General features: G+C 45.5%; 2 protein-coding genes across 2 annotated transcripts in view; one reads left to right on the top strand and one right to left on the bottom strand.

The window, feature by feature from the left end:
* LOC308136951 (uncharacterized protein) overlaps positions 1-5,208 on the top strand; it is a gene marked incomplete at both ends in the record, with an annotated part of 8,230 nt that extends 3,022 nt beyond the window's left edge. The window contains 1 exon segment of the mRNA XM_080505507.1: positions 4,903-5,208. Within this exon segment, the coding sequence (XP_080361633.1) occupies positions 4,903-5,208 (306 nt within the window).
* Positions 5,209-5,390: 182 nt separating this feature from the next.
* On the bottom strand, positions 5,391-18,872 carry cfdp1 (craniofacial development protein 1). Its single transcript, XM_080505482.1, has 7 exons — positions 18,726-18,872; positions 17,574-17,700; positions 16,859-17,084; positions 16,043-16,152; positions 12,599-12,715; positions 6,820-6,978; positions 5,391-5,532 (listed from the first exon to the last, which is right to left on the bottom strand). The coding sequence occupies exons 1-7, from the start codon at positions 18,793-18,795 to the stop codon at positions 5,442-5,444; spliced, it is 900 nt and encodes a 299-aa protein (XP_080361608.1). The 5' UTR covers positions 18,796-18,872; the 3' UTR covers positions 5,391-5,441.
* Between the last annotated feature and the right edge of the window lie 1,372 nt (positions 18,873-20,244).

The raw sequence follows: 20,244 nt of genomic DNA, 5'->3' as shown, positions 1-20,244 counted from the left end.
AGTTGTTGAAAATACATGATAATTTTTTTAGGTCACTGTGGAGATCAAAAACTAAAATGTGATTTGTAAAATGTGTTAATATGCCTTTTTTCTAACAATGTGGTGCTGATTGAATCACTGCAGTGACAGCGACAAACATCAGTGCTGCTGCAGACACATACTTCATTCTAATGAGCAGAGCACTGTGGGGTATAAATAGTTGATCCCACACTGAGCACTTTGTCCACCGTGCATCTGTCTTTTGTGTGTGTATGTGTGTGTGTGTGTGTGTGTGTGTGTGTGTGTGTGTGTGTGTGTGTGTGTGTGTGTGTGTGTGTGTGTGCGCTCACGGGGAGACGTTCAGACTCCCCACTGTGGTTTAAATAACAGCAGCTATTTTCTCCCTCCCACCTCACTCACTTACATCTCTCTCTCTCTCTCTCTCTCACTCTCTCACTCACTCACTCACTCACTCACTCACTCACTCACTCTCACACACACACACACACACACACACACACACACACACACACACACACACACACACACACACACACACACACACACACACACACACACACAGTAACACGTGGTGTGTGTTGTGCTTGGTTGAGGTGACAGAAACAGAAGCTTCAGCCATAGAGCTGCTGCACAGTGTCACTCTGAAGCCACATCATTCTAATAGAACAACAAACAGCAGTGAAGTTGAGCTCCAGTGTGAACACACCCCAGTGTGGTGCAGAGGTTCCTCAGCACCCAGCATGCATTCTGGGATAGAATCCAGGCCCCATTTACACAACAGTTCAAGTGAAAACACATCATTCTGGTCTCAGAATAGTTTCACGTCGTCATGCCAACAATTTAAAAACAATGCAGTTTTCATGTTGGACCACAAGTTGGTGCTGTTGATGATCTTTGTCCTGAAACCACAGTCAATACGAGAACAACAGTAATGATGTCACAGAGGAGTTTGTATGGACAGACGACCAGTCGTGGCAGAAACGTGTTAATTAATAATGCGTTAGTAATATTGCAATAAGCCCCCACCCTTTTTAAATCAATCAATCAATCAAGGTAAGACTTTATTTGTCCAGGAGGGGGGCAGATAAAGTCACACAGAGCAGGCAGTGCAAATGAATAAAGAAATAGTGCAAGAACAGACTACAACTACATCTCTGGGTAAATAAATACCAGTAATAGCAAAAATGTGATAGTACAACCATGAGTCAGCTATAAATAGAACCAAGAATGAAGGTCAAAGGTTAAATATGTATAAACACGGTGCAGGATGCAGGGATCAACCAAACCAGTTGTAATGTTTATGTTCAGACGGTGGGGGTGTTGTCCACAGCTGCTGAAAGGAACTAAAAAGTAACTTGTAATCTGACTTAGTTACTTTTAAAAACAAGTCATCGGTGAAGCAACTCAGTTACCTTTTCAAGGATTAACTAGTAATCAGTAATCGGATTAGTTTTTTACAGTAACTGTGACAACTGAAGGCCTGTCCACACAACAACGCTGAAACACTGGAAGTGCAGACACACACACACACACACACACACACACACACACACGCACACACACACACACGCACACACACACACACACACACACACACACACACACACACACGTGCCCAGAGAACAACAGGCTAAACATAAACAATGGCAGGACTTCAGGAGGAACAAGCTCCTGCCCGGACCATAAACTGGACTGGTAAGGACGTGGACTTAGTGGACTCTTATAGTACCTGGGTGTCACACTGGACCATAAACTGGACTGGTAAGGACGTGGACTTAGTGGACTCTTATAGTACCTGGGTGTCACACTGGACCATAAACTGGACTGGTAAGGACGTGGACTTAGTGGACTCTTATAGTACCTGGGTGTCACACTGGACCATAAACTGGACTGGTAAGGACGTGGACTTAGTGGACTCTTATAGTACCTGGGTGTCACACTGGACCATAAACTGGACTGGTAAGGACGTGGACTTAGTGGACTCTTATAGTACCTGGGTGTCACACTGGACCATAAACTGGACTGGGAAGGACGTGGACTTAGTGGACTCTTATAGTACCTGGGTGTCACACTGGACCATAAACTGGACTGGGAAGGACGTGGACTTAGTGGACTCTTATAGTACCTGGGTGTCACACTGGACCATAAACTGGACTGGGAAGGACGTGGACTTAGTGGACTCTTATAGTACCTGGGTGTCACACTGGACCATAAACTGGACTGGTAAGGACGTGGACTTAGTGGACTCTTATAGTACCTGGGTGTCTTTAATGTCTGCAACAAGATGCTGCACATGTTCTATCAGTCTGTTGTTGCAAGCACCATGTCCTGGGGTGTCCTGGGGTGTCCTGGGGTGCCCTGTGTTGTCCTGGGGTGTCCTGCGGTGTCCTGGGGTGTCCTGCGGTGCCCTGGGGTGTCCTGTGTTGTCCTGGGGTGTCCTGCGGTGCCCTGGGGTGTCCTGCAGTGTCCTGTGTTGTCCTGGGGTGTCCTGGGGTGCCCTGCGGTGCCCTGGGGTGTCCTGTGTTGTCCTGCAGTGTCCTGCGGTGTCCTGCGGTGTCCTGGGGTGCCCTGCGGTGTCCTGGGGTGCCCTGCAGTGTCCTGCGGTGTCCTGGGGTGTCCTGCGGTGTCCTGGGGTGCCCTGCAGTGTCCTGCGGTGTCCTGCAGTGTCCTGGGGTGTCCTGCGGTGTCCTGGGGTGCCCTGGGGTGTCCTGGGGTGTCCTGGGGTGCCCTGGGGTGTCCTGCGGTGTCCTGGGGTGCCCTGGGTTTCCTGTGTTGTCCTGGGGTGCCCTGGGGTGTCCTGTGTTGTCCTGTGTTGTCCTGGGGTGTCCTGCAGTGTCCTGCGGTGCCCTGGGGTTTCCTGTGTTGTCCTGGGGTTTCCTGTGTTTCCCTGCGGTGTCCTGGGGTGTCCTGTGTTGTCCTGCAGTGTCCTGCGGTGTCCTGGGGTGTCCTGGGGTGTCCTGCGGTGCCCTTGGGTGTCCTGGGGTGTCCTGTGTTGTCCTGGGGTGCCCTGTGGTGTCCTGGGGTGCCCTGGGGTGCCCTGCGGTGTCCTGGGGTGCCCTGGGGTGTCCTGGGGTGCCCTGGGGTGTCCTGTGTTGTCCTGCAGTGTCCTGCGGTGTCCTGGGGTGTCCTGCGGTGTCCTGGGGTGTCCTGCGGTGTCCTGTGTTGTCCTGGGGTGCCCTGCGGTGTCCTGGGTTTCCTGTGTTGTCCTGGGGTGCCCTGGGGTGTCCTGTGTTGTCCTGGGGTGTCCTGCAGTGTCCTGCGGTGCCCTGGGGTTTCCTGTGTTGTCCTGGGGTTTCCTGTGTTTCCCTGCGGTGTCCTGGGGTGTCCTGGGTTGTCCTGCACTGTCCTGCGGTGTCCTGGGGTGCCCTGCGGTGTCCTGGGGTGTCCTGGGGTGCCCTGGGGTGTCCTGTGTTGTCCTGCAGTGTCCTGCGGTGTCCTGGGGTGTCCTGCGGTGCCCTGCGGTGTCCTGTGTTGTCCTGGGTTGTCCTGCAGTGTCCTGCGGTGTCCTGGGGTGCCCTGCGGTGCCCTGGGGTGTCCTGTGTTGTCCTGCGGTGTCCTGCAGTGTCCTGCGGTGTCCTGGGGTGTCCTGGGGTGTCCTGGGGTGTCCTGTGTTGTCCTGGGGTGTCCTGGGGTGTCCTGGGGTGCCCTGGGGTGTCCTGGGGTGCCCTGCGGTGTCCTGGGGTGCCCTGGGGTGTCCTGGGGTGTCCTGGGGTGTCCTGGGGTGTCCTGGGGTGTCCTGGGGTGTCCTGGGGTGCCCTGGGGTGTCCTGGGGTGTCCTGGGGTGTCCTGGGGTGTCCTGGGATGCGGGCATCAAGGCAAAGGACGTCAACAGACTGAACAAAGTTATCAGGAAGGCAGAGACTGTTGTTGGCTCCAAGCTGGTCACCTGGAGGAGGTGGTGGAGGACAGTCATGGACAACCCCCCCCCCACCGTCGTCCCCGGGAGCTCCACACTGACTGGTCTGACTGAGCATTGGCCAGGAGACAGGAAGTGCTTGGACCCACATGAAAGACGTGATCAGTACACCTCCACTGGCCATGGCGTCTCAGCACGTCACACGTTGTGTTTTCACACATTTCAAAAAGGTGCATTTTCAGGGACTCTGAGCACCAGTCGTGTAGCCGGACACCCAAAACACAACATGTTTCTGTTTTCACTTGAAAAGTTGCACAAACGGGACGTGAAGAATCAGTTGAAATGGCCAAACTTCCAGACAAAAAGCCGCTACTTGGTTCACCTGCTCTGAACTCTGCAGCTCGCTAGTTGATGGATTTGTAAGCTTTAATGAGCTTCATGCCACCTGGTGACGCCTTCAGGCGCATCACGTAACTCTGAACTTTTGTTTTCTTTTTACATTTGGTGGGTGCAGCTTATATTCAGGTTCGCTCAACAGTCCAGAAATGATAGTGGGATATTTCTGCATATGAATTGACTTATGTCCACTGAAACTCTGTTCTGGGTGCAGGACGAAGTGAGACTGACATTTAAATGACAAAACTGGCTTTGAATATACATTTTCTTTGAGACAAAAATCACATTTTGTATTATTAATATTAATATTAATATATTAATTATCAATATCTCAATTTCAGGGTGACTTTCATTTGATCTTTTTGAAAATATACATAATTTGTAGGTTTTAGTTTGATAAGCTGAGGTCAATTCTAGAAGATGATTTTAAACATCCAGGTTTTAGCAATCCTTGAAATGTGCCAAACAGAACGGGAGGGTTCAGAAATGTGTTCACATGGAGCACACAGACACAGGATTCATACCAGAGTGTCTTTTAATCAGATTCTACCTGTGGAGTGTGAACGCTACTGAAAACCCCTCCTGGTCCTAAATGAGTCCGTGGAACAATCCATCCATCAGCAACGTCCTGGCTTCACACACGTCTTCAGCACGAGGACCGGATGCTCTTCATTGGTCGACACGAGGACCGGATGCTCTTCATTGGTCGACACGAGGACCGGATGCTCTTCATTGGTCGACACGAGGACCGGATGCTCTTCATTGGTCGACACGAGGACTGGATGCTCTTCATTGGTCGACACGAGGACCGGATGCTCTTCATTGGTCGACACGAGGACCGGATGCTCTTCATTGGTCGACACGAGGACCGGATGCTCTTCATTGGTCGACACGAGGACCGGATGCTCTTCATTGGTCGACACGAGGACGGGAAGCAGAGGAGCAAAAGTCTATGACAAAATGGTAAAATCCCAAAATGAAGAGTCCCGAGCTGCCTTTACCGAGGAATATCACTTAATACAGAGAGAGAGAGAGAGAGAGAGAGAGAGAGAGAGAGAGAGAGAGAGAGAGAGAGAGAGAGAGAGAGAGAGAGAGAGAGAGAGAGAGAGAGAGAGAGAGAGAGAGAGAGAGAGAGAGAGAGAGAGAGTGTGTTGGGGGGGGGGGTTATTGTGTGTGGTGTTTGCATCAGTCATCGTTTCATGTTGTTCAGTCGAACTGCTTTTTCCAACTCAAACTGGCGGTGATCGACTCGCTCCAAGAAGTTCTTCCGCTCCACATACCTGCGCGCACACACACACACACACACACACACACACACACACACACACACACACACACACACACACACACACACACACACACACACACACACACACACACACACACACACACACACACACACACACACACACACGGGAGAAATAGAAAGAAGACGGTGACACAGTGGACAACCTCATGCCCCCCCCCACATGACAACAGCACTTGGAGACACTGAAAATGCAACTTTTTTGAAACTGCTCTCAAAGTGGAACTTTTTGAAAATGCTCCGAGTCCATCTACATGGAAACCGGGAGAAAACAACACTTTTTGGAAACACTCTGGTTCAGTCGCCATGGAAACAAGGGAAAACACAACCTTTTGGAAACGCTGCTCTTATGGATCACAGCGATATTAAATAGTGTGTGTGTGTGTGTGTGTGTGTGTGTGTGTGTGTGTGTGTGTGTGTGTGTGTGTGTGTGTGTGTGTGTGTGTGTGTGTGTGTGTGTGTGCGCGCCCCCCACGAGCGGACAACATAAAAAATACATGGTTTTGAGCATTTCTGAGACTTCAATCCTCACAACATTGCCGTGAAAACGTGAAACATTTGTGAAACAATGTTTTCACTTGAAATGTTGTCGTGTAAACGGGACATGAAAGAGATCAAATGTACATTTCTAAAATAAATGTAAATATCTAAAAATAACCTACCATGGTCATAACATTTGTGACATCTATCACTGAATTACAAAAGTATAATTGGAAATAACTGAAATCACAACAAAGACCAATCTTGAAATTCTTATTTTTGTCACTTTTATAGAAATTAGAATTTGAAAGCAGCAATCAAACACTAGCAATTCTATTTGTCATGAGTTATTTTTTGGTGTGATTTCTTTGCAGTCTCCTAATGATTATTAGTCGTTGTGTGTGAGTCTACGACGATGTGCTGGGGTCAAAGGTTAATCCTGGGAGGTTTAGAAATTAAAACACAATATCAACTGCTGAGCTCCATGAAATGATTGGAAAAGAAATTAAGTTTAAATGACACCAGAAAAAATGTACTTATTTAGATCAAATATGTCCACACTACGTCTCCACTCCTCAACCAATATACTCATAAAAAATAGATATTTGTTCCAATTTTCTGCTCCTGTTTGACTTGACTTTAACGTAAACAAGAGTCTCAAAAGCTCCGATGTGCTGGAGCCAATGAACAAAGTCCATGAATCTCAAGATGATGTGTCTGAAATGTGTTGGAGTGAAGTGGTGACGTACTGAAGGAGGGAGGGAGTGTGGGCAGCTCTTACCCCTCGCGGCCTCGGTTGTGAATGGCCAGCTCCTCCGTGATGCCTTCCTCTGATTTGAAGGCGTCCCAGTCCATCTTTGACTTCTCCAACGTGCTCATTTTTGGTTTCTTCCCTCCCATCCGGCCCAGGAACCCCGAGAGGCCGGGCGGACGCTTCCCACTACAGTCACAACACAAGAGATAAGTGAAGTAAACACTTCCATGACGAGGATGTGAGTTGTCTGCACGGCCCACTGTACATTATTAATGAGGCTTCTGCAGTCTGTTGTGTTTATTCCTGCACAGTAGCAGTGACACATCACATGAATCTGACAACATGAAACTCCACTTTGTGTTGCAGGTTTCTGAGAGCAGCTCTTTGCTCAAAGCAGCAGAAGGCTGAACTCCCCACAGACTCACTGTAACATTCCCCACTGATCAGTTACATTGATATGACACAACATACAATACACTTCAGCAGGCTGCTGTTTGAATTGGCTATTTTAAATCATTAATTACTATTTATTAAGCGGTCTTTTGGGTAACAGAGTCATCAAATAGAACCCTGGGGGACCCCATGATTGACGGGTTTATATGGCGATGTTTGATTTGAGCAGGTCCTTCAAAGTAAGGGTATTTAGTGGTTCTTGTGTTGATGACAAATCACATCAGTCATTGCTGGAGTTCTCTCACATTGGGAATAACGGCACATTTCATGAAGCTGAGTCACAAACCTTCACCTCAGTGAACCAAATATTGGGCTTCTCACATGACAGCTGACGAGTAAAGAAGTCTTCCTCTACTCTACTTCCTCTCGTCTTCTTCTACTCTACTTCCTATAGTCTACTTCCTCTACTCTACTTCCTCTCGTCTTCCTCTACTCTACTTCCTCTAGTCTACTTCCTCTCGTCTTCTTCTACTCTACTTCCTATAGTCTACTTCCTCTACTCTACTTCCTCTCGTCTTCCTCTACTCTACTTCCTCTACTCTACTTCCTCTCGTCTTCTTCTACTCTACTTCCTATAGTCTACTTCCTCTCGTCTTCCTCTACTCTACTTCCTCTAGTCTACTTCCTCTCGTCTTCCTCTACTCTACTTCCTCTAGTCTACTTCCTCTCGTCTTCTTCTACTCTACTTCCTATAGTCTACTTCCTCTACTCTACTTCCTCTCGTCTTCCTCTACTCTACTTCCTCTACTCTACTTCCTCTCGTCTTCCTCTACTCTACTTCCTCTCGTCTTCCTCTACTCTACTTCCCCTAGTCTTCCTCTACTCTACTTCCTCTAGTCTACTTCCTCTACTCTTCCTCTACTCTACTTCCTCTAGTCTACTTCCTCTACTCTTCCTCTACTCTACTTCCTCTACTCTTCCTCTACTCTACTTCCTCTCGTCTTTCTCTAGTCTTCCTCTCGTCTTCCTCTCGTCTTCCTGTACTCTACTTCCTCTCGTCTTGCTCTAGTCTTCCTGTACTCTACTTCCTCTCGTCTTGCTCTAGTCTTCCTCTCGTCTTCCTGTACTCTACTTCCTGTACTCTACTTCCTCTCGTCTTGCTCTAGTCTTCCTCTCGTCTTCCTGTACTCTACTTCCTGTACTCTACTTCCTCTCGTCTTTCTCTAGTCTTCCTCTCGTCTTCCTGTACTCTACTTCCTCTCGTCTTGCTCTAGTCTTCCTGTACTCTACTTCCTCTAGTCTACTTCCTCTAGTCTACTTCCTCTCGTCTTGCTCTAGTCTTCCTCTCCTCCACTTCCTGTACTCTACTTCCTCTCGTCTTGCTCTAGTCTTCCTCTCCTCCACTTCCTGTACTCTACTTCCTCTCGTCTTGCTCTAGTCTTCCTCTCCTCCACTTCCTGTACTCTACTTCCTCTCGTCTTGCTCTAGTCTTCCTCTCGTCTTCCTGTACTCTACTTCCTGTACTCTACTTCCTCTCGTCTTTCTCTAGTCTTCCTCTCGTCTTCCTGTACTCTACTTCCTCTCGTCTTGCTCTAGTCTTCCTGTACTCTACTTCCTCTCGTCTTGCTCCAGCTCCTGCTTGTCAGAGAGATAAAGTGACAGAGTACCTTCACACTACACCAGCCACGACGTTAGAACCGTTAACAGGCACCCTGAGCAACATTGAGTAGAAGGAGAACATTTGGTCACTATGTGTAGTTCCTCATACTCCCGTGGCCAACACTGCAGGAGGGGTGACTTTTTTGTTTTTGCTCTGCTCACTCTGAGGTTAAACGGTTTCCATAGCATGAAGCGAGTCTCCTACTGGTGTCAGATAGAGTGAACATAAAAGTGATTCATTACGCTGCACCATTTGTACACCAGTCATTTTGGTACTCCACAATTACACGCCGTCATGAGAAGCTCTTATTATTGCACGTTAATGGCGAGGTGCTGATGTGTTGGTGTCGCTCCAGGCCAGCGATCTCCTCCTGTTCACACCACAGTGAAAAGAGACCGCTTGTACACAACTGAGTTGATTTTACAGATGGGAAATCCTGTCCTTGTGATGTGGCTCAGTGGTGTATCTGTGCTGAAAGCCTCACCTCCTACAAACCCGTTCAGCTGCAAGTGTGTGTCCTAACCTGACTCACTGTGCCGGCTGGTGTTTACTTCCTGTCCTTGAATCAACTGTACCTTATCCAGGATGGTGTTCAAGCACAGTGCACCGTTGAATTGCTGTGTAACTGCTTGCCAAAATGTGTGAATAAACACGTGTGGCTGATCATGTAAAGTGCAGCAAGCATCATATTAGTTGAAACCAGTCTGTGTTTTTACACATGCACACTGAATGTGAAAGAGTTTAATTGATAAATGTATATCATGGAATGTTTCATGTTATGCTCCTGAGGGACTCATGACATCAAATGCGGTATTCCCCAAGGCTCACTTCAGTTTAACTTGCTTCTGCTTCCACTTGGTGATGTCATCAGGGGACATGGCACTGATGTTCACAGCTACGCTGACGACACTCAGCTCTACATTGTCATGTCTCCTGAAGACATGAGGCCCATTGATAAAATCCTAGATGTCAGAAAACATCCTTCAGCCCAATGAAGACGAAACTGAAGTTTTAGTTGTGAGTCTTAAGGCTAAGAGAGAAACAATTTCACCCTCTTTAGAAAAAAACCTGGGTGTCACTTTGGACTCTGAGCTTACTTTTATTCCAAATGTGGTTAAAACTGGTTTTTATCATCTCAGGAATGTGTCCAGAGTCCGTCCCTTTCTCTCTCGGCAGACAGAGATGCTGATACCTTTGTCTCAGGTGGGCTTGATTACTGGAACACCCTGCTTTAAGGCTTTAAGGCTTTAAGGCTTTGTATTGACTCTGTGTGTCTTTTAGAAGTCTGGATGGTCTTGTGCCTTATTTGACGAACCATAGCGAACCCTCAAGTCTTCCAGCATTCCCAATATTAATACCAGAACCAAAATCCATCCATCCATCGGCTACCGCTTTATCCAGGCCGGGTCGCGGAGGCAGCAGTCCAAGCAGAGTTGCCCAGACTTCCCTCACCCCAGACTCTTCCTCCAGCTCCTCCGGTGGCACCCCAAGGCGTTCCCAGGCCAGCCGAGAGACATAGTCTCTCCAGCGTGTCCTGGGTCTGCCCCGAGGCCTCCTACCGGAGGGACATGCCCGGAACACCTCCCTCGGGAGGCGTCCGGGGGACATCCGAAATAGATGCCCGAGCCACCTCAGCTGGCTCCTCACGATGTGGAGGAGCAGCGGCTCTACTCCGAGCTCCTCCCTGGTGACTGAGCTCCTCACCCTATCTCTAAGGGTACGCCCAGCCACCCTACGGAGGAAGCTCATTTCAGACGCTTGTATCCGGGATCTCGTTCTTTCGGTCATGACCCATAGTTCATGACCATAGGTGAGGGTAGGAACAAAGATCGACCGGTAAATCGAGAGCTTCGCTTTTTGGCTCAACCAAAATGTTCCTGCTTATTAGGTTTTCAAATAATGTCCCTCTTTTATCTGTCGTAAGACTTTAGAATGTGTATCCTGATATGATATTCAGCCTCATTTTGTAATTCTTCCTATGTTCCAGTTAGTTGTTGACGTTTGTGTATATGCAATGGCAGGGGGTTGGCAGATGGGTGTAAAGTACTTTGTGCTGCATTTCATTGTACTGAAAGTGCTCCACAAATAAAGTTTCATAGACTGACACTGACCTGTTTTATGTGTTTTACTGAAAAAGATATGTTAACGAGACACAACATTTTATTATTCTTTGCAATTGTTAAAAAAAAAACAATCAGTGACTTATGAACAAATAATCTGGTATTAACACTTATAACTGAAAACTTTCATTGGGTTTTGGTGTGTTTTTACACGCCAGTGATGCTCGAAGCCACTGGAAATGTAACTTTTTGAAAACAGCTCTGATGGCGGATATTTTTAAAAATGTTTTGGCTCAAGGTACTTATGAGCAGCTCAAGCCTCAGTAAATGTTTCTTGTGCACGTGTGAGAGTAGCTGACAAAAACAACCATGACTCCTCCAGTGTCATGACTCCCAGTCCAGATTCTCCTGGGACTTCATACTTTTATTTAGACAATCACAGTAATAACAATCCAACTTGGTCGCCTGTCCGTCTTCTCACATTGTTAGCTTTCATTGGGTATTGTTCTCTACAATGGAGTGTGTGCTTTCACTACAAAAATGACCAACAGGACAAACCTGTGGCCTGAATGAATGAATGTATGAATGAATTATTTGGATTTTCTACATGTGCATACAAACAAAACATACAAATATATATGAATCATTTTGATATCATGTAAAAAAACCCTGAGGATGACACAAAACAATCCTAGATAAGATGTATTTCCGCCGTGGCATGCCATCCAGCTGTGCAAAGGTGAAAACTTTCTGAAACATAAACGATGCGTTTTCACTTGAAATGCTGTGAAACCGGGGCCTTGTGGCTCTTGATGTGCCACTCGACTTCCAGAGGAGGCTGTTGGATCCGTCGGTGCTTTGGGAAGCACATGATGGGACGTTGCCACACTAAACACTATCAGCTCCATCTGGTGCGCTCCAGTTAGCAGCACCATCCCTGATGCTCCTTCCTGATCCACACATTGGCTTTGGACACATAACTAACTTTAGCACTAAAACTTTGTCTCAAATACTAACTGACTGCACCAAGTAGACTGTAAGATTTTGGCGCTCACAAAAAGAACAAAACGAGTGCATGCACACACAGGAATCAGAGAAATAGGAAATGGGCTGTGGCCTCACATCACTCCCTGCATTTCCTGTCTGGACTTCTTCGTGGAGGAAGGAAGATGTGCACATCCTCAAATGATTTGTTGCCATGGAGACAGGTACATATGCACTGCAGCACTCAAATCCAACAGTTTGTGAACAGAATATCTAAATAAGCCTGTCTATATTCATATATGCACAATTTGAGTTTTACAATCCACGAGCGTCTCTGTCAGCTGGAATCGACAGCGCTGGTCTAAATGTGGCGCCGCTGACTGAGTGTGTATGGGGGCGAGGAGGATTGTGGGAGTTATGGCTGCCCACAGTGGACAGTTCTATTTAGTCTACATGTATTTCATTGAACAAAAACCTGTATTGGGACTCAGTTTTCTCACTGATGAAGATGAGTGGATTTTTGTCATTTGAACAATGAAGGTAAACTAAATATCTCCACACATTCCTGTGGTACATTGAGTACTTAGACAGTAGAACATCCAAGTTTGATTCACTGAAGGATTACTGCTGTTTAGAATAAATACCACCGTGCATCTGTCTTTTGTGTGTGTGTGTGTGTGTGTGTGTATGTGTGTGTGTGTGTGTGTACCTGGGTCCCGGAGGCGACTCGCTGTGCTCCTGGTCTCCGTCCTCCTCTGGTGCGTTGCTCTCCTTCTTCATGTAAGTCTTTGCCTCCCTGGAGTCTGCACACACTTCTTTATTCACCCTGGACACATGGACACACACACATTACATTCTGGACACATGGACACACACACATTACATTCTATTGGACAGAGCCTGCGTCTCCTCAGCACTTTCACTGGGAAGGACCCACTCAAACCATTGAGCTGAAACTTGTATCACAAAACATGAAAGTTGGTTACCAGTAGTAAACACTGTGGTTCCACTGCTGCAAACATCAACACTGCTTCTTTTCCCAATACTGCAACAGGTTTTTGCTCAAGCACATGTCTTCCAGCCCATCACATCCTCCGTAGGCCAAATCAGGGGTGTTCAACAAAAGGCCTGTCGGCCAAATCCGGCCTGCAAGAGGCTCTATCACATCACTAAGCAAGTGGGAAACTCAACATTTAATTCATTAAGAGTAGCGAATAAAACACTGACATCTTGAGATAATTGTAAGCAAACTTGCATGAGCCACAAATCTGCGCTGTCAGGGTGAGTTTGTATAAACGTGCATATTGCAGCTGCCATAGCTAAGGTTGTTGGGACATTTCACTGTATTTTGTGACAGAAGGTTTCATTAAAATAGGCTTTATGTTCAGACTGGAATACTTTTCTGTCGTAATTGTTTGGTTTCTGTGAAAATATAGACATTTTTCATCATGTATACGCTATGCTACAACAAAGATAAAAAACCTAAACGTTTAAATTTAAAAATTATTGTGGCACGGTTTCACGAGTCCTGTACACTCAAGATGATATTTGGCTGTTTGTGACCCCTGAGTTGTAATGTGTTTGATAGTCCTGTTCTCAACTCAACACTTTCTCAAGTCAAACACTGTCAACACGAGATTTTGACTGAATCATTTGTAAATTAGACTCAATTTAAATCTACCTCATAGGCTATTTCCAACAGCGTGTGCCAGGTTTTCCTAATACTGTTAAAAATGTAAATGCAAGAACATTATCATTAATGGAATACATTTGCATTCAAACGTTGGTTTAAAGGCTGACGCACACACAAGTATAATACATTCAATACCTTCATTTTAACCAAGGATTATAATCCATAAACATACACAGCTGCTGAGCTATTCTGTGTTTTAAACATAAATGATGAAACGGGAAGCATCCATGACACAAAAGCTAGACAAGACTCACACATAAAGCCATGTGCCAGCGTGGCCTCAGCTGGAGGAGCTCTATGAGGAACAACCACTGGATCCTCTGGAGGAGGTGCTCATTACAGACACACAGAAATACAGTATGAGGAACAATCACTGGATCCTCTGGAGGAGATGCTCATTACAGACACACAGAAATACAGTATGAGGAACAATCACTGGATCCTCTGGAGGAGATGCTCATTACAGACACACAGAAATACAGTATGAGGAACAATCACTGGATCCTCTGGAGGAGATGCTCATTACAGACACACAGAAATACAGTATGAGGAACAATCACTGGATCCTCTGGAGGAGATGCTCATTACAGACACACAGAAATACAGGTAGAAATACTTGCTGGACGTATGAGGAAGAGCGACTGGAGCCAAGAGATAGGAACAAGTACAAGTCTTCAATCGGAACCTCTCTGAATTACAACTGCTAATAATCCTGGTGACAACAGAGCCAGCAGGAGTTCCTGAAGCTGTGATACAGTGAGTATATATTGTATAATGATGATGTGGCTGTGACTGGAGCAGCAGAAGGTTCCCCCTCTCAGTCTGGTTCTGTTTAAAAGGGAGCTTTGCGGCTGCATGACGCAGACTCAACAGTTCCAGGAGTTCAGCGGCTGGACTCCTGGAAAGGGTGAATTGAATTATTGGGTTTTTTTGCATCTTAACACCAGCAGGGAAAGGGTTAACCCTGGGGTGTTTGTGGGCCTGGAAACTTTGAATAATATACGTTTTTGAAGGTAGAGTGATGTCTGCTTTGTTATTGTCCATCATCCTGCTGTTTCTTCTGCCACTGAGAATAAAAATATTGTTGCTCATTTAACTACAATACAGAGAATAGATCAAGATTTCTAAGCATTATAGGTTCTATAGAACAGCTAACTTTAAAGAGACATTTGATAAGGCACCTCAGGACTTCACATGATGTTGATCTACAGCAGGAACAGACACTTCAACATTGTGAGTGCTACCAAAAAAATAACAATAACCAAACACTTCTACCACAACGTATGGAAAAAGTAATTGTATTGATTTACATAAATTACAAGGACTGCAGGCTTTTAGGTAAACATGTACTAAAAACATGATTGGTGATAAAAGGTAAGTATATTAAAAGGTAAAGTAAATTATGTTAATGTCATTTCAGCTGTAGCATTTGTTCTCATCGACAACCTGTTGCACTAGTTTCTGATGAGCGCTGTCTTTATTTACACTGGAACGAAGCTCCAGACATCTCACAAGCACAGCAATCTGTTGATCTTCTTATTTTTGGTACTTTTCATTCATTATTTTTGTGCTTCTGTGTTCAACCACATGACAAAGTGTGGAATAATTCAGGAAAATCTTATAACTAGAAAAAAAAGAGATCATATAAGAATGATTAATTGCAGTTTTCTTTTTTATTTAAAGTTCTATCATTTTGTATTAGCGGTTTATGGATGCACAGTGCATTAAAACATAATTCAGTGATAAATATATATTGTATGTCGATATAGGGATTCATACGGAGATCAAACAGGATGTTTTAATTCCAAGTTGTTTTCAACTTTGAAAAGCCATTAGTGGCAGAAATTACAGTATATACAATTCATCTATGTTTAAATGACCTTTCCATGACCATTGTGTGTGAAACCACCTTTGACATTGCACTGGAGGGGCTGCAGGAGGCCCCCTGCACTGGAGGGGCTGCAGGAGGCCCTTTGCACTGGAGGGGCTGCAGGAGGCCCCCTGCACTGGAGGGGCTGCAGGAGGCCCCCTGCACTGGAGGGGCTGCAGGAGGCCCCCTGCACTGGAGGGGCTGCAGGAGGCCCTTTGCACTGGAGGGGCTGCAGGAGGCCCCCTGCACTGGAGGGGCTGCAGGAGGCCCTTTGCACTGGAGGGGCTGCAGGAGGCCCTTTGCACTGGAGGGGCTGCAGGAGGCCCCCTGCACTGGAGGGGCTGCAGGAGGCCCCCTGCACTGGAGGGGCTGCAGGAGGCCCCCTGCACATTAGACCATGTCTCCAGTGCACAAAACTCCAGACTCTGTCACTCTGCCACATTCCTCTTAACTACCGGTTACCCACACACACACAGTACCAATGTGTGTGTCCAGCGCCATCTACTGATGTCTCTGAAAACTGTTCATCCAAAGTATGAAGACCAACTGGATGCACAAACACACATGATGACCCAGCAGAGAGTGATTACCTGACTTCCTCTCCAGCGAAGTCAAACACTTTGGTGATGGTGACTGTGGCCGGCTCTGGTGCTTTAGTCTGTGTCGTCACAGGAGCGTCTTTCAAGACTGAAGCCTCAGGCTACAAGAAACAAACACACGGTGGTGAGTGTGGAGCAGATACATCGTTTTGTCCCCTCTGTCACTGTACTGTTAAATTCTGAAGGGAGTGTGTTTAATTAACATAGACCGTACTGTAACGGGTCCTCTTAAATTCAATTATTGTCCGTTCTGTTGGAAGTGACACACACTGAGTGTTTGTGATGTGTTTGTGCAATGTTCTGCTTTAAGATTGGCTACAAATGAATTGCCCTTTGGGACCAATAAAGTTTTCTGAATCTGAATCTGAATCTGAATCGTTGTACACACAAACTACTGGACTGCCTTCATCGTTGGTGGTATAGATCTAAAAACATCAAACATGTAAAAAGCTGCCGCTCATGATAACGTCACACAGTTGCTTCACACCCAGAAGACGAATATCCCGACAAGACAGTGACAAAGTGACTGACGACAGGAGGTCGGTGCTGTTGGACGAGAACTAGATGACAATGGAGGTCATGTTCCCTTTGCTGCGATATGCATCTGTGTCGGTGGTGTTCCCCGCTATCAGGAGTTTACTGAAAAAGGTGTATATTCAATTCAATTCCATTCAGCAAAGTAGCACCAAACACAACAGTCATTTCAAGGCACTTTAACAGAAAGAAGACCCAATAATTGAACATAAGCACGTTGCGTTTTTGGCACAATAGAAATCAAATTGAGTCTGAGGTTGTGAACACTCGTACCGTCGGAGTGGCGCCTGACTGTGAAGCTGCTCCAGACTCTTGGGGTCTGTTCCCCACATCAGAGAGGAAACTGGCCCAGAGGTCATCTGATTTCTTCTTCAGCTTCACGGCCTCCTCCTCCTCAGCAGGCTGCTCCACCTCCTCCTTCAGCTGCAGCTCTGCTTCTTCCACTGCACCACTCTCCTTCTCATCCACGTCTACTTTCAGTACTCCTTTCTTCCTCTTCCTGTCCACATTTTCAAAGATACCAGTGAGAAAAGTCATTATCAGCATCAAGTCAGTTTCCTCAGTGAGGGTTTTTTTCTGTTGAGTTGCAGGTTTTGCTATTTGTCCAAGTTTCAAAGTGTCCTTGAGCCAGATACTGAACTCCATGCTGGTCCAGATGAATTGCGAGTGTATTCATGAATGAGGGAATGTGTAGGATGGTGTTATGTGTATTCAGGTTGCTCATGTGGTAAAAACGTGCAAAATTCAATTTAGCATTTCTTCTTCTTTTTCTTTTTATCAAATCAGACACACTTGCATATGTCTGGGACAAAATTTTGAAAAAACAAAAAAAAAAAAAAAATCATAAATCTGCAAATCTACTTGCAAGAGTTTTATCTCTTCATTCAAAATGACTAAAGAGACCTGTTCCCTCTACCAGCTTTAAAATACAGAAAGGTGCATTGGGTTGATCTCATTTGCTCTTTGATAAGCTTCCTGTCATGCTCACCTCATACCGATGTCCTTTTTCTTCTTTTTCTTGCGACTCACGTCGCTGGGATGTGGCACGGTGTCATCCTCATGGAGAGGGTCTTCTTTCTCACACTCATTGATGTCGTCTTCACTGAGATTATCATCTGAAAAAGCAGCAGGAAGCAGCATTGAAGACAAACGGGTACAAAAAGAATCAGAAGATAGTTTGGTGTTGGATCTTTCATTGGACACCAACAAATTCACCCCAATTAAATGACCAGTGCCTGATCTGTAGAGTCACTGTCTGTAATGTAGTGTGGGCGTATGTTTGACACCCCTGGTTTAGTTTCTCACGTTCAATAAATCAGGCTCAATTAAAATCTATTCCATTATTGTATTTATTTCTTAATGTATTGTTTTAGCTTTGTTGTAAAGCACTTTGGATGCCATTGGGTGATTGTAAAGGGCTATAGAAATAAAGTTTGAATTGAATTGAATTGAATTATTATTATTCTATTCTATTACCTAGTGTAAAAAAAAAAAACATCCAATTAATCTCACATTTCCTTTGCTTCTTTTTAATCTCACCCTTTGACAATAAAGCCTGTTTTAAACATACATGTGCATATTTCACTCTTCTTTTTATCAGCTTGGTTTTAGCAGTTTTCTTCAATGTGGTTGATTATTCATCCCACCTTCTTTTGGTTTATTTTATTCAGACGTGTATCGATCTCTACGTTTATTTTAACATATCTGTATATTTGCATGTGTTTGCAAACATTGTGTGTTCTATGTGGTCTAATGTGTGCCGTGTTCCCAAACAGGTACATTAGTAGAAAACATCTGGAGCAGCTGCTCCGAGGCAGTGGGCGAGGGTCAGAATCCTGGGAGGGCTGACCACCCCCCCCCCCCCCCCCCCCCCCATTGTGTTCAAGATCAAGCATGAGGAGAAGTTTCTGTAACCTTCGAATGTTTTTATTAATCACTTGTCTTACAGATACTAAGTTTAAAGACGGTGTTTCAACACGCAGGACCACTCATGCCAAGTCAATAAATGTTTCCACACACAGGCACCTTCTGTTCTGTGTCCTCCTCAACGAGCCAGTTCGGAATGACAGAGGACAACATGTCCCCTCCAGCAAGACCTCCGTGTGAAGAGTCTCGATGAAACAGTCTCTAAATGTCTCACCTGAAGGGACGTAGTCTGCATCCTCGTTGGATGAATAACCGTCGGAGTCGTAGTCAGAATAGTTCATCATATTACGGGCACTTCGCGTCCTTTCAGCGCCTTTAGGCTGCTCGCGAGTCACTAGGTTCCCCTCGCCCGCGGCTGTGAAACAGACGTTAAAATGAGTTTATAATGAGAATTGTAATGAGAACTGTATGAAGCCCAGGAGTGTGACCGAAGCTAAACAATGTCACTACTTCCGGATTTTCTTCTTCGTCGACGGATTACGAGAGCAAATGAGCACTAAAGATGTAACACTGCCCTCTGCAGCCAGCAGCTTGATATTACAGTCTTGCGTTATAAACACTGCATCATTTTTATCTTTTCAACCCTTTATCGTCAAACTGACTCCATTTAAACTTCTGCATTTACCACTTTAACTTTAAAAACTACAATGATTATTTGAAATATTTTCACACACTGCACGGGCCTCAGAGTGAGGGCTTACTGATAATTCATCCATTATTACAAGCCTGTATACGCCTACTTGACTTTTATCAGCACATATAAGCATATATCACATCCAACTCCACACATTCATTAAATCTGAATCAAAACAAAACATGAATGTCTGACTACAAGGAATCAAGTCTGCATCAACATGCTTCAAAATAACCTCTACAATATGTTAACAGGCATCATCAGACCAATCATCACACACGGCCATCAAGATATGAAGAAAAACATTGTCCAGGCTGCCTTGAAGAGATCCAGTCCTCAGCACCATCATATACAACACAGAGCAAACAATTAATAAAAAAAAAAAAAAAAAAGACACATTATTGGTTTGGACCACACAGACCTGGAATCCTTTGCTAATGGTCCAGAAGCCCACGGTGTGGCCGGGCGATGACCTGAGTTCATCTCGGATGTTATGAAGGGTGCTGAGTCCAACTTCTCCAGAGGGGGTCCATTAAGATCCACAAAGAGGAGCAATGAGAGGCTGTTCTCATGTCGGTCTTGTTGTGTTATTGATGGCAGAAAACCCCCCTCACACTCTGATGAAGTGGGGAGATATGTTCTGCTGGCTGTACTAAGCTTTTCCAATGTTTTGCCTGGTGCTTTATCTTGTAATTTCCAGTCTTCATATAGATACATGGGAAAATGCAACGGGAATCTGGAAAATTTGTATAAACATTTGGGTGTGTGTCACCCAAATATGGTAATGTGTAGTGGTCATATGATTGGACTTGGTTGCTATGTTTTATTTTTCAGGCAACATATCTAACCATATAACACACAACACAATGTAGGCACTAACTGAAAACATTAATATTACCTCACTGGTATTGAAAAATAAAACATATGTGGTTTAGCTGGAATTACATGATGATTCCTGTGTCCACGCTATCCTTATTTTCTCATTTACCCCCCCCCCCCCCCCCCTTAATTTAGTGATAGAAGATAGAATGTCTCATTCTCACATTCACTTGTCACTCCTCGTCACTTTTTCCATCTGTTCCCCCTGTGGCCTTCTCCC

The sequence above is a fragment of the Blennius ocellaris genome, assembly GCF_963422515.1.
Source record: "Blennius ocellaris genome assembly, chromosome: 11".
NCBI lineage: Eukaryota > Metazoa > Chordata > Actinopteri > Blenniiformes > Blenniidae > Blennius > Blennius ocellaris.
The sequence above is the reverse complement of the archived record's forward strand: the minus strand, read 5'-3'. Positions and strand labels throughout refer to the sequence as shown.

Coding starts and splice junctions, on each gene's coding strand:
- cfdp1 (XM_080505482.1), bottom strand. CDS start 18,795: ATGATGAACTATTCTGACTACGACTCCGACGGTTATTCATCCAACGAG. Junction 16,153..16,858: donor AGTCAGGCGCCACTCCGACG/GTACGAGTGTTC, acceptor TGTTTCTTGTAG/CCTGAGGCTTCAGTCTTGAA. Junction 12,716..16,042: donor TTCGCTGGAGAGGAAGTCAG/GTAATCACTCTC, acceptor CCATGTGTCCAG/GGTGAATAAAGAAGTGTGTG.